General features: G+C 32.8%; 2 protein-coding genes across 2 annotated transcripts in view; one reads left to right on the forward strand and one right to left on the reverse strand.

The window, feature by feature from the left end:
• The window catches only part of LOC144839155 (uncharacterized), a 60,936-nt gene that overhangs the window by 19,880 nt on the left and 25,434 nt on the right, over window positions 1-15,622 (reverse strand). The gene's annotated exons all lie outside the window — the stretch shown is intronic.
• LOC144839123 (uncharacterized) lies at window positions 7,512-14,983 on the forward strand. Its single transcript, XM_078694433.1, has 14 exons — window positions 7,512-7,620; window positions 8,505-8,628; window positions 9,117-9,361; window positions 9,586-9,770; window positions 10,222-10,358; window positions 10,454-10,601; window positions 10,903-11,017; window positions 11,300-11,449; window positions 11,651-11,816; window positions 11,964-12,234; window positions 12,407-12,594; window positions 12,921-13,333; window positions 13,940-14,045; window positions 14,506-14,983. The coding sequence occupies exons 2-14, from the start codon at window positions 8,524-8,526 to the stop codon at window positions 14,668-14,670; spliced, it is 2,394 nt and encodes a 797-aa protein (XP_078550559.1). The 5' UTR covers window positions 7,512-7,620; window positions 8,505-8,523; the 3' UTR covers window positions 14,671-14,983.

A 15,622-nucleotide genomic window follows, 5' to 3' on the forward strand; every position in this document is an offset into this window, starting at 1 on the left:
CGTTTGAAATGACACTCAGACAGTAACTATAGACATGTGATTCTAAAAGAGTTTCTAGTAATATTCCCAATTATTCCAAGGTTAGATATGTTATGATTATAACTAAATATAGATTCATACCTGAATTCGTAATGATTTTAACTACAATCATCATATCATTTTGGATCTCTGATTTAAAATTGAACAGACTGTACAAATCATAACCCAACCATTTCATGAGTTCAACTCAGTTTATTTCAATAAATACTACCAATAACATCAATACAATCAATATTGGCAATACTATCAATCCCTATCGATATATAATACCGTACCCTCAATACTGTATCAATAACATAATTCTTTCAACAGTGTGAATACTGTCAATATTATCGATAATAACATCAATACTATTAATACTATCAATACTATCGGTAGTTATTAATTTAAATAAAAACAATGTAAACAACATAAATGTATAAAAATGAAATGACCCCAAAATCGAGAAGAAAAAAAAACATCAACAAGTTACAGAAAATAGCAAAAACCGGATTTGTTTGTAGCAATAATTTAAAACTTTCACTTTCAATATTGTTATCTAAAAGTTTTAATTAATTATGAGAAATATGTAATAATTATAAAATTACAGAATGGCACCAGTGGCGTAACGTTAAACTGACGAGTCATTGTAGCCTTGTCATCGGCCATTGAGGGTGAGTGGGTATAGACAGTATTTATTCGAATAAACTCCCCGCTTTGAATAAACGCCTCCCCCGAATAAACGCCCCTTCTCACCTATAGAACATCATTTTTTGAATAAACACCTCTCTCAGAAAAACGCCACGGGGTCTTAATTTTCTACGAATAAACGCCCGGCCACATGTTATATAGACCTACACAATATACATTTCTATTTGTAGTAGAATTCATTGATTGACATGATCCACAACCACAATTTACCAAGCATTTTGATACATTTTTTCTGTATTTTATGACTTATCGATATTAATTGTGTATTCGTTCATAGCTAGTGGGTATTTATTTGATTTACATGTTACCATAACACCAACAAAAAAACGCCTCCCATGAATAAACGCCTCCACCCTAAAACCCTCCTGAACAATAAGCACCTCGCCAAATGCATTATACACAATATAGTACTACAACACATTTCTCGATTCTCGATATTAATTTTGATTTTTTTACTATACATAACCATATACAATACCATATTACCCAAATAAATGTCTCTCTCCTAAAACCGTCCAGAACACAATAAATGTCCCGAGGCGTTTATTCGAATAAATATGGTAATATAATGTGTGTCTCGTTTGTCATCTTTCTCACCTGGATGACTTTCCTGATTTACTAATAAATTGTCAATAATAGAATGGCAATTTTTGTGACATTTTTTAATGATGATGACAAGAATTTTGACACTATTTTAATTTAGAAATTCCTTTTTCATGTCAGTCGTAGTTGTTTGACGGGATGGAATAATTTATTCTAAGTATTTCGGATTAAGACGATGGTTGGTGACACGGGTGACAACAAAAGACGACATTGTGGTCAAGAATTGTGACAACATTTAATATTTGGAAATGGTTATTTCCTTTTCTGTATGTCAGTCGAAGCTACTTGAGGAGATGGAATAATCTCATTGTGGATATATACCTAAAGTGGTGTCACAGGTGACAAAACAAGACGACTCGATAGTGATGAAATGGTTATTTCCTTTCTGTATGTCAGTCGAAGCTACAGTACTTTAAAGGATGGAATAAAATATTATTATTATGAATATAGACACAAATTATCAACCTATAATTTTAAAATGGTAGTCGTAGTCGTAAGAATGCTGCCTGACATTCTAATTGCTGTAAAGAGACGGGTCGTGACACAGAAAATATAAATCTGTGCAAACGTTAATGAAAGACCGATTTCCTTAACAATCATTGAAGCTAGCTAGATAGATTGCCAGCTCAATAAAGCCAACTCTGGCAAAAGCCATGCTATTATTTTACTGAGTCGTATATGACCTTCCTCTGATAACTGACTTTGGCTGGTGTACCAGCAGAGGAGGGTCATATACGACCCTACCAATAACTCTAAAATCCGACATCGATTGGCTCTATACACATTTAAATACTTTTATATCAAGATTTGCATGGCGAATAATCACTATTAACGTTACGTTTAAGGTGCACCATGTAGGCCTAGGCATTCCAAAAAGGAATACTGTATTGTTAAGAATGTTTCAAGGTATTAGTTAGTATGCTACAGGCCCAGAAGATTGCTAGCGTAAAGGCATTTAAATAATAATTAATAATAAACAATATGCCCAAAATCACGACAGTGATAGTTTGTCTAATGATAACAGTGGTGATGATGACAATGATGACGATTATGATAATGATTGTTTCCATGTTTATCTATGATTGTTTTAATTAAAACAAAAGTTATAGTGGCAATACTGATGACGGTGAAGATAATTGGTTTTAGAGATGAAAACGGCGGTGACGATAAGGGTGACGACGATAAACTAATGCTCATCCAATTAGTGTTAAAAGCAATTGATCTATGTGTTCTAGAAATTGTGATCTTTTTAGCCTTGCGTTACAATGGCGTCTATCGTACACTGAAGTACTCCCTGCTCTAAAACTTGCTTATTTACAGGATTAAAATAAACCTAGCATTAAAACAGGAATTATCATTATAATACTAGCGTTTTAATTTCCATTACATTCGATGATATGGGAATAGTATAGGTATTTTAGATTTATACATCCATTAAAAAAATAGTCCCTAATGGTTAAACAAGTTACAGGTTTATTTGATATACTATGTTTGATTTATAGTATGTATGGAGCAAACGTCATTCGCGTATCACTTTGGTAACGAGATATTTGCTGACCTTTTAATTTTGATTGACTGCTTATTTTGAATAATTAGCATATTATGTAAATTTGGTTCTGGTTAGATATTTGAGAAAAGTGGTGATTTTAACAGTATGATGATTCAAATTAGTATTGTATTATTCATTTAAACGCCATTCATTCCCCTTTTCATTCAAACATACATAAGTTTAACACAGTTCAAAAAATAATTTAAGCCGAAATTAAGGAACGAAATATTTTACCACCCTGCCCGACTTGTTTCAAACATAACATAATTATTTATTTCTAAAAGTATGATGTTTTAAGAATTAATTATTAAGCTATATGACTACACTATCAAAATTGTGTGATGTACCCAAATATGGTAGTGATATACCCAAATATGGTAGTAATATGACATCATCATGTCCATATAATGGCACATCACATTTTTTGTCACATAAAGTGTGATACAGTAGTGTAGACAAAGCTTTAGGGAAGAACGGAAGACGTTGTTTGACAGGTCTAAAAACAGAAACCACTTAATATTTTAAGAATCACATAAATCTCAATTTCAATACAGAAGATTAAATTAATCTAAAAATTGAGATTGAATCTTAGGGTTCCAATGATGTTCCCAAAAAAACTTCAAACAAATTTGAGCTAGGTAAAGCCGTCATTTTTTATTTTTAATATGGCCGCCATAAAATACATATTTTTTGCTTATTATTTCCACAGATTTTTAAGTTACTTTCTTTATAGTTCCTAAAATGTGCAATGAACAATAGCAAATGTAAACAAGAGGTTATCATTAAACCTTTTGATTTATTCTTGAAAATTTGTTTTGGCAATATTATTAAAAATATTCTAATAGATTAAATGGAATTCACCTTTACTAGTTTACTAAAGAATCGTATTTAATCGCAGAATTAACAAGTCCAACAGCCATAAGTCGCGTGCTAAGCATAGTGATACCAGACCGACCGACCGACCGACCGACATAGTGAACTATAGAGTCGCGTCCACGCGACTAAAAAGCTGCGCTCATCCCAAACTATCAATATTTGTTAATCTATTATTTTCTGCTACAACAAGTGATTATCTCGAAGTGGTACGTTATGTCCAAAACAGGGCAATTGTTTTTGACAGTTAATAGCAAGGCAAGTTAAAATGTAGAAAATAAAACCATAGTAAAAGGTAACAAATTGCACGAACGTCTCGAATTTAAGTTATTCAAAAGCGGAGAAAATCACGTGGTGGTTAGTTTATTATGTTTCCCTCTTTGTAAGCGATCCTATTTTTATATACAATTAACATGAGCTTTATTGCTTAATCCATATCAACCTTGGAGTGGGATTTTTTAAAAACATAAATAGATTATGTTTGTTTTATTTTTTGTTAAATTGTTATGATCGCCTAGGTTGTACGGAGCCATGCTAATGGAACTTGATTATAGTGAATAAGCAAAAATCTGATCTGTACATTTTCACACAAAACCACAATCAGACTTGAACTATCACTTTTATCAGAAATATTATTTAATTAGACTCTTGCACAAGATGTAAGCTAAATTCTCCATCTTACATGTAAATACCATGCTCATACGATGCAGCAAGATTCTTAGCAGCAACAACATCAACAACAGCACATTAGCAACAACAATATCGTTATCACATGATTTCTATCATCACCTGTAACAAAATCATCAGCCGCGCTATCATGAAATTGTCAAACTTTGCTCTTCATCTTTAAAAGCAACATCTTAATTATCATAAACATCAGCAATGAGAATAATTGCAGCAACATCATCCTCATCATCATCAGTAACATCATCGTCATGAATAATGACAGCAACATCATCATCAGCAGCAATAACAGCAACATCGTCATCAGCAATAACAGCAGCATCGTCAACAGCAATAGTAACAGAGCAATCGCCATCAAAAAGAGTAACAGCATCATCGTCATCAGCAATAGTAACAGCATCATCGTCATCAAATAACAGCAACATCGTCATCAGCAATATTAACAGCAACATCGTCATCAGCAATAGTAACAGTAACATTGTCATCAGCAATAGTAACAGCAACATTGTCATCAGGAAATAATAACAGCAACATCGTCATCAGCAATAGTAACAGTAACATCATCATCAGCAATAGTAACAGCAACATCGTCATCAGCAATAGTAACAGTAACATCATCATCATCAATAGTAACAGCAACATCGTCATCAGCAATAGTAACAGTAACATCGTCAGCTGCAATAGTAACATCAACAACGTCATCAGCAGCAATAGTAATATCAACATCAGTAATTATAGTAAAGTAACATCTTCATCAGTAGTAATATCAGCAGATCAAATCAACATTTTCTTCATAACTACCGCCAGCTGCAACAGCATCTAAAACTAAACTAATTTCTATATAGAACTAAAAAATCTCTACACTATTATACTGTAGATATCCCTATTAAATTTAATTCATATTAATCCGGGAAAGCGTGACACCTTGATATTGATACATAGCATCCATAGGCCTATTAAAAACTGTTTTTATTGCCAATACATTTAATTGAGTTGTTGTAGATAGGAAATATGAAAGGAAGTACAGGCTAATTTCACATCACAAAACATGTCAAAAAGATAATTTGCTTAACAATACAACAAACTTATCTTTTGTATGAGTACAATACAGGAAATCTTAATTTTGCTTCTAATTCCAAATTTACGAATAATTTTCGCGGTTTTTTTTTTTTGAATAATAATGTTACATTTGTTTATACTTTCAAACAAACAAACTTTTGAAACATGTTTTAAAGAATAATGATAGAAATGATCTGAAAAAATGGAGAGATGATGTAGTAGATTTAAATGTGATGTTATTTTTGTATACAGTATTGATAATGTAATTGGTATTCGTTTCATAAATTATCATTTTTATTCTATTAATCATTAAAGGTGTTTCATAGTGGAAATAAGTTGACTTTTTATACTTGGGTGTTTTACTTTTGAAACTTCAATTTTGTTTGAAAATTCGATTTTTTAAACATTTTGAAAAATTGAACTGTGGTGCTGACGAAAAATATTAAAAATCCAATAAACTCAACACGGTAAATATAACAAATGGAAAAAATGTTCCAGGTACGTGGCAAACATGTATGAAGATGTATAATTATCCCACAATGATTAATAAAATCAGACTTTGTATAGGTCATTTTGTAGGTTTAACAAACTTCTATAGAAAAAAAAAATTATAATACAAAATTACAATTACAAAATAAACGGTTAAATTCAACCAAATCCTCTTAACTTCCAGTCAATTTTTACTATTTTTTTGCTTTCAATTACAGTTTTTTTAGACAAAATGTTTTTTTTTGTGATCCAATTTTTGGTGAAGGTGAATAATTATTCATAGTTATTTATTGTGACAATAAAATGGCATATTCAACAAAAACATAAAAAGAAATTCTGGGGGAAAATATCTTTAATTAATAACCTATATATAAAACAAAACTAAACAAAATAAAAGTAGTCTTAATGGTCGTATGAAATACCACAAATAACATATTATATAATCACTTTTTACTTTTCCGAAACATTAATGATTTCTCTTATAAAAAAGACAAACAAAATTGCATGTAATTAAAATCCTGAATGTGGTTCCAAAAATTATGCATGCAGAGGACAACTGCTGAACTTAGAAATTAAGATATACTAACATATAGTATTGTAAAAAAATGTTGTGTTTCTAACCGTTTTATAAATGGTGAATATGGCAGGGAGGATTTACACTTAACAAATAAGTGTAGGCCTAAATCATTTGCATATCAGTACGCGTTAATGCAGTGTACAGATGTCTAATTATTATGTAGGCCACGTTTTCGTTTGTATTTTATCCGTATATTTCAGTAATACTGACACTACTGCCGGAATTTCAGGTTGAGAATGTTTTTCTTTTTTTTAACTTAGAATAAAATTAAATATGGTTAACCTCATTATTATGTTAGCATTAACTTAAAAAATCTATTATTATTAAAATTATAAGTTACGAAAGAGAATACATTTCATATAGCCCTTAAAGGGGGAGTGACGTGCTGTTATTGAATGCTGGGGATTTGTTGAATTTCTTCACTGTCTTGTAGAGATAACCAGTACGAGTATCGAGTAAACAAAGTAAGTTGGTTATTACAAAATCTTATCTCGAATAACTGATTTTGTTCTAGGATTAAAATGTCTGACACATTCGTTTATTTATTATAATTTAAAAGAGTAAAGGTCTAAAAATAATGTAAATTGAGTGAAAATAGACAGGCTCAAATCTATCGGGAAAATGTTACTTTTTGATATCAACTTTGATTGCATGTAGTTGTCACTACTTACAAAACTTTTCAAATGTTTAGTGTAACTTTCCGGAAATTTAAAATGTCATTACATTCATCATCGTGTTTTGTAGTTGGCAAAAAAACTTTTGGAAAATCACCATTGACATTTCAAAAAAGACATTTGGCAAAAACACTATACAATACGGGACTGTTTTGTACTACATCGCATCCTCTTTATTCCCAGAGGTTCAGAGGCAATCTGTGTGATTGTTTTTAATGGAAATCCATTAAATAAATCCCTCTGATTTTGTTACGTTTAATGGACGTGGCTTGAAACCGACCGCAGGTGGAGAGATTTAACAACTCTTGATATAAAAGCGATAGGGCTGATTTTTATGTCATTCCATCCTTACCGTTGGAGAGGGGAAATCATTCTAATTAGAGGTAAGTTTACATTTATGATTCTAATATTTCATTCGATTACAAAAAAACTTTAATCGTATTGATTTGCGGTTTAATTTAATTACTAGTAATTAACGAAAAAAATTAAGTGCTCTTATTAATTCTTTCACTTACTTTAATATAATTTAGAAACATTTCAATTGTTCATTGACAGACAAAACAAAATATTTTTTAGTACATGTATAAAAACAATACCTATCTATGCCTCCTTCAAAGAACCACGAATTAATCAGATCTTATCAGGCCTATTAGAAAAGCAAATCAAACCGACTAATACTATGTCAAGCGAATTCATTAGAACAGAGATCGAATTATCAACTAACAACATGACATGCTAAGAGATAGCTCATTCCAACTCGAACTTCATTTTATTAGGCGATATTGCGCTGACCACGGTGATTTAATATTAAATTCTCTAAATTAATTTTACCGCGTTAGTTTATATTCGAGCGCCAATGTCTGCTAATTCATAAAGCTTTAACAACTTCCGATATTAATGAAAAGGATTGTAGAGTAGTGTGCCAAGGTTTCCCCGGATAGTCTCGACAAGATCACTTACTCGAATCTTAAAGGAATCCCATTCGCCAGCTTAATTTGAAAGAATCAATTCCACAGCACTACCACGCCCCCAACGCATTTTGATATATAAGTAATAAATACACAGACTTTCTAAAGTATGAATTCGTTTACTTGTTAGATCATAACTCAGCAAAAGTCAATCGTGTATTTTTTAAGCGCATACAGAAACAAGATGCGATTGTATACTTTCTAAACTATTTAGTGTTATCTTAGTACGGGTGAATAGCAGTACGAAACTGTTTAACAATTTATATTATACTTATCTATTTAAACATTCTGTTTGATAGGAGATTTAATATCAACAAAATGAGGTTGATAACTTTAGTAAGCGCGGTGGTGTTGCTTCAGGTGGTAGCCGCTACTCATTACCGAGGTGGAACGTTTTACTGGGAGAAAATTGATGAATCAAAGGTAAGAATTCGTTGATATTTTAATACATTTTTACTCAAATATGCTAAATGAATATTATCGTATGTATAAACGCTTGTATGATTACAGTAACATTTGAGTATTACTCGGGTAGGGCTACACTTTTGCTATGATTAAATTTATGATTCAATACCAGGTCGTACCGTGTATCATTATACCGTATTCAATTGTCCGTGGCAGCATTTAGCACTGCAGCCAAGGTGTGCATCCAGTATAATACACAATCCTTCCTTTAGGGCACCCCATTCAAAGACACTTTAAAACGAACCCGGAGACATGATTTAACACTGCAACCAATCCCTATTCAGGGACACATTGTATAACTTTATGTTACAGTACATCTAACTGGCATTAACGTCCGCTGTAGGGATATTACAGAGTCTATTTCATGAGAACTTACACGGCATATGGCATAAGATCTCAACGACATACTGAGATTTTACTTAATATTACAACATTTTTTTCAACAGATCAAGGTTTACTGGCGAATGGCCTTCCAATTGATCGGTTACTATCCAGAATACTACTGTACACAAATTGGCCAAGACTTGATTGCTGAGACCCTATTGGCTCTCGAATGCAATGACTGTCAACGAAACACCACCATCCTGACTCCGCTCGATATGGAGTGCGCCTCCATCAGTCAGGAGATGCATTGGAGTATCCTAAAGGGTTCCATTGTCTACGAAGCAGATAGCCCAATCTTTCAAATGATGTAAGTTAAATTCACAATAATTTCCGCCAATGAATCTGACAATGAATCTTAATTTAAATCCAACAATTCGATTAGACCATAGTCAACTTTACTGTAATTCTGAAATATGATTTTATATTATTAATACAGGTATTTATATTATGAACTTACCATTTTGACACATTTGGAAAATGTTTCTTTTGTCTCGTTTGTATTTATTAAACGCACTTCACTTTAATCAACAGCTACCACACGACAGCACATTGCTCCGACAGTAGTTGGGTAAAACTAGAAAACTATGGGCCAGGTCGCTGTTGGTCTCTCCTCACAGATGTTGATACATCAATTGAAAACAATTCACCTAGAATAACAGCTGGTCTTCCAGTCTACAGAGTTCGACAAGGTTGCAGGCGACTCATTGATCTAAGTCGTAAGTATTAATATAAAAATATTTTTTATTAAAGACTACAAAAAACAAAATGCAGTGAACTCTCAGAAAACGCATTGAATAACAAGTATACTAATAAGCAAGTCTACATAAACGCTAGTGCTTAGAAAGACAACTGCCAGTTGGCAAACTTAAACAAAACATTACTGCAGAAGTTGAAAAACTAGTTTACTGAGGTTTTTAAACTCAGCGAATCAAATAACAGTCTTTTAATCATGTGATCCTGGAGATGGCCAAAATGACAGCATCGAGTAACTACTATAGACAGGTACCAAATAAAAGTGGCGAACTCGCAGTTTGCAAACAAAAGTTAGATAACGTTTCATGTGGACCAGACTTCCTTGTAACCGTGAGTGGATCATCCATTATGACAATTGGTAATCTGTGTATATTGTTGAATTACAAATACATGTTGTGTCTTTCTTCTTCATAGCAACTGATCCTGACATCACAGATACAATCAGATGTCGATGGGCTTCAACTAGACTGAATGAGTGCCCATCTCCACGTGATGGTAATGATAACACTCCAGTCTGCGATCAGCCAACAGAAATCACATTTTTAGATGAGGTAAGTCAATAAATTATTGCACATTGGATAAAATGAAATATAGAATTCTTTATTATAAAATCGTGTATTATGAGACAACTTTTTTTGTATAAAAGGAAAAATGTACCATCCAATTTGAAACTGGTGAAGATGACCTTCCAGGCTGGTACGGTGCTTCCGTCATGATTGAAGATTTCTCAACACCAAAGAGCAAAGTTGCTAAGAGTACCGTCCCATACCAATTCCTTTTGGACGTTACACAACGTAAGTAATGCTAACTGCCATACCATTACTCTAACGAACTCGAATTTCTCAACTAAAATTCAGATTTTAATTTTAGTAGAACATCTGCCTTTTCTGTTCTTCTGAAGTACCGCGCATTTAAATGTTCGTCTTATTTAATGATAAATGCGCAACCAATCAGAATAATAGGGAATGGCGAATCTGTTGAAAGTGGAAAACGGGCTTCAAAAAAGAACAAATAAAGTAGTAATTACATTGATATAATGTCGTGTTTCTTCATCCATTCAATATAACACTAACATCTAATTGTTATTTTTTACAGCTGGATCTTGCGTTGGTCCTGTTATTGAAGTTGACGAATGCACCGTCATTGCACCAGGTGAAAAATACCGAGGAAAAGTAATTGCCACAATTCCACCAGAAAGCGATGGAAACATGTACGTTAACATATTATTATTCATATTCTTTAAAAACAGTATGTGAAAAAATAAAAAACTAGGCGATAACGAAAATTACCAGGCAATATATGACACTCTACCTGATTTCCATTACTATAGTAGTATATACATTAATGAGTTACAATGTACCATAAAAATAACGCCATGGTCACTGAAAGGAAACTATTTTATCATTGAATAAAAAGACATTAATAATATGCTGCGTGATACAAAATCAACCAAACAAAATGAATTAAATGTGATATGTTTTGTATCTTTAAGTATTACTGAAATCCAAGGGAGCTGGCCCGATGAAATGACGTTCGAATACATCAAATATCCACCATCAACCAGAGTAGAAGCCATCGTCACATTCTCTGCATCTGTATTAGGAACATACGCTTTCAGTTTCACAGCTACGGATGACAATGGGTAAGTCTAATTTGAATAAATCACTGCGTCACTTCCGCAAACTAACTCCTCAATGGGTTGACTCAGTCACGCACGCCTATGTTTATTCACTTTGTTCCTTACTTTTTAGTCAGCTTAGTATAGACAAAACCTACTGATCCATTGGCTCTTTCCGATTGCAATCATATAACAAGTATTAACATAAAAGAACTGTTTCTACAGCGTACAGAACGATCCAAAGACTGGGCGTATTGTTGTGACTGTGGAAGAGAAAAAAACACTAGAGGATCTCCAAACACCAAAAGTAGTGCCAGAGTCGTCTTACCCCAATGTAATGGAACCATTCGATGAAGAAAGAGAAGAATGGCAAATAACATTTGATCATCCGGTAGGACACAATTTAAATTACCGTACATTTTTTAGAGTAACTACTCCTCCTAAAAATGACCGAGTGACAACGATTATTTTATGATGCTTTCTAGCTGAACTTGTTTTGAACCCCAAAAAATAAATAATCTTTTCAAATTATTTTTAGGTTTCTAGACCAAAGAAGCCAAAGAGGATTAATGTCATAGACGTGCTAACTCGAAAAAATATCGCTTCATACGATGCCTCTAAAGCAAAACAAGTTAGATTTGAGAAGAAAAAAACAAACACTGTACACTTCCAAGCACCACATAACTTGAAGCCAGGACAAATGTACTACATGGAAGTAGAGAGGGGTTTCGGAGAAGTTAGTGTGAACGACGCTTGCTTCAAGAGTGCTATCAAAGATAGTGATGAAGCGGCATTGTTCTTTTCAACCCGTAAGTTCTCTTTTCTAAACTTAAAAAGGGTTATCGAGAGAATGTTAATGTCAGAGCTGTTTAGCTGTTATATAACTAAAGCGTAACTAAATGAGACAATGCGGTTACGTATCACTACTTGGAAATTATTAAATAACCAAATGTTTAATATTATAATTCGTTTTAATTTCAGCTAAAGCACCAGAGCCATATGTTGATTGTGGAGACCACGAGATCACTTTTTACATGCCAACACATTTGGTTGAGGACATGCCAGCATCCAAATTCCACCTCCATGATCCACGTTGCAAGGCTAAACCTCTTAACGATACATACATGGTAATCAACTTCGGATATCACGAATGTGGTACTCTTATCAAGGTATGTTCAATACATTTCATTTGGACTATCCAAACATTACTGTACATGCAATAATACTAGAAAGCTTTCGAATCGGGACGGTATACAAAGGAGACGTTTACTTTTTACTAAAGGTTAAACTGCGCATGCGCATACGCTAAGTATACTTCGTTCCGTTCATTACCCGAAGACCTACTTTTGATCGATTTAACTCCAATCACTTTTGGGAAGATACTAGTCACAGTATTAGCATATTCGTCTTTGACGTTGCCTGCTGTATGATTTAATATATACAGGAAAACTTATGTGTTAAAGTAATGAATAAAAGAATTTATATTTTTGTATAGAACAAAGGAACAAAACAAACAAGATTCTACAACACACTCAGAGACGACCCAGAACCATACAAACCAGACTTACCAATCTCAAGAAAGAAGCGACGATTTGAGATGAAGATCAAATGCATTATTACTGGAATTGGTGTTGCTGACATCTTCTACGATCCAGACACCGTCATTAATCCAACAAAGCACAGGGGTATTGGACGAATGAAGTCTAAACTGACACTCTATAAAGACCGGCAATACAACTCCGCTTATCCTGCAAGGGCCAATACACAGGTCGCTCTTAACGAATCTCTCTACTTTTCTGTCAAGAGCGTCGATAGTTCAAAGGAGCTTCGGATTCAGAAGTGTTTTGCATTTGCTAGGCAAAGAACCTGCAGCAAATATGATGCCAAATATGAGTTTATTACAGAAGGGTATGTTGCAATTATATATATATCATATAATGTTATGTCAAGCATAATCTTGCCAGGAGCAAGCGATAGGCATTGGCCTGAACATAATTAACTGCCCTTTCTCCAATGTTAACACAACAATATTAAACAAAGTTATCAATTTAGTTACAATTAATTACATAAAAACAATACATAAACTAAATTTACAAAAAATTATGAAATGAAAAACAAATGAAAATAAAAATTAATATATTATTATATACATAATATTACATATTGTCAAAGTCATTATGATGAGTACAGTAATATTATAATAACATTATAAATCAATCACATAATACAATATTGCTAATTCGATAACCAAATAGAAGACATATATAATGTAAGAATCGTGTCTATTCAAAGTTGTTTTATTTATTAACATTATCTATATGTTTTTAGAAATCTTTTAAAAGGAATTGTATGCATTTGTTTAAATAGACCATTAAGGGCCAAATGATTGTTTCTCCTTACGCAGTAACACTTTTTTGGCTTCCAAACCTAACCTTTTTTCTATGCTTTTCATACTAAACCAGAGTACGAACAAAATATTCTGATAGTCGCTAGTCATCAATTTCTTTCTTTCAGATGCCCAGTCGATGATACGATCAATATGGAGTACAGCCCGGACGCCGACGAGGAACGATTCAGTATCTCTGCCTTCGCCTTCCTTAACTTTGGATACGATGACCATGTAAGAAGAAAGTTTTTTTCCAAATTAACGTACCATACTAAAATAAATATCTTTATTAAAATCGTATCTCACTGATAATGTACATGCGGATAGATTTATTATTATTATTATTATAAAAAATAGAACATTTCTTTCTTATATATCTTATACATTGACGCTTTCTATTTTGTACTTTGGTCTTTAACATTGCGTTACTTGAAACACATACATACCGTACACATTTTTACGCGCTTAAAATTCAATATTTACAGTAAACATTTACTATCAACACTTTGTGTAATACCTTTGCCAATGTACTGTATGCTCGTTAGTTTAAAGTGTCAAATACTAATATGATACATTTATAGCTAATTTAAATTATGTAACTAGTAATTTCAATGTTGCGCCTGCCATTGAATACTGTGAAATTTAGAAACCTATGATGTTAACGATTACTGTTCTAATTTTTACTATTAATCAGGTTATTGTAAAATGCAATGCAGTGACTTGCAAGAGAAACAGTGGAAACTCAGCATGTCGCCAACTAGATGATGCATGTTCTTCCCGAAGACGTAGATCAGTGGAAATCATAAAGCAGGCAACAGATGAATACGTAGAGACGATGCTGCCTGTCAATTTCGTCTAAAGATCAAACACAACATTTCCAGAAGTATATCAATGTTGCTAGAAAGATTTCGTTCATTTAATCAGCAATCAGAATAAAATAAAACAGTACATCAAATCAAACGTTTATTTCAAAATAATTAATATAGGCCGAAACGAAATTTATACAAGACAACTGTAGAAATGTTCTCCAATCTATAAAGCTATTTAAGCTTAAAATAGGCTGCTCTCTGATTGAATGTTAAAAATAAACTGGTCACAAACAATACGGCACATTATGAATGCACTACTTATTTATTTCAAATGTATGAATAAAATATTGATATCGCAAGCCAGTAATGTTCTACTGTTCTTCTGTTATCATGTAAAAACAATCACAGTAAGACTTAGAATTAAATCCCAAATGCAACCATTTGACTCTTGACTTATGACGTATACGGACTAAAAGTGTGAAGTCTGCATGCTTTGACCTAAAGCTCTGTCTACACTATCAAACTAGTTTGACAAAAAAGTGTCTGATTTCCCTAGATTGTCACCGTGCTTTGACAAACGATGACATTACAAAACTGCAGCTTGTGAACAGAAAGAAAATTGACATTTGATGGAAATGAACAGTAAACTATATCATTCAAAATTGTTTTGTTGATGCTAAAAAATGACAATATAATATAATTAAGAAAGCAATTTATGACAATTTAAGACAAAGTTTGATGTTGATAAAAAGGTGAATAAAAATGACGATGATGATAATAATGATGATGATGATTTAGAAAGAAAATACTGTTCATGTTACATTGTTTATGGCATCGACATACAGCTTGGTATCGATTACATCTGGTAGCAGAAGAAGAAGTCACATCCTTATAAAAACTCAACGTATTAGAAAAAACAAAAACGTTTCAAAGAACCACGTTGCCGATTCTCGGTACTGTACCAAATGGAAGTATTGTCCTGCATCATAAACAAACTTCGTG

The sequence above is a fragment of the Antedon bifida genome, chromosome 4, assembly GCF_963402885.1.
Source record: "Antedon bifida chromosome 4, ecAntBifi1.1, whole genome shotgun sequence".
NCBI classification, from domain to species: Eukaryota; Metazoa; Echinodermata; class Crinoidea; order Comatulida; family Antedonidae; genus Antedon; species Antedon bifida.

Excerpts from the sequence above, each read along its gene's own strand:
- LOC144839123 (XM_078694433.1), top strand. The coding sequence starts at position 8,524 with ATGAGGTTGATAACTTTAGTAAGCGCGGTGGTGTTGCTTCAGGTGGTA. Across the intron at positions 10,602-10,902 it reads CCTTTTGGACGTTACACAAC|CTGGATCTTGCGTTGGTCCT; the intron begins GTAAGTAATGCT and ends TATTTTTTACAG. Across the intron at positions 12,235-12,406 it reads GGCATTGTTCTTTTCAACCC|CTAAAGCACCAGAGCCATAT; the intron begins GTAAGTTCTCTT and ends TTTTAATTTCAG.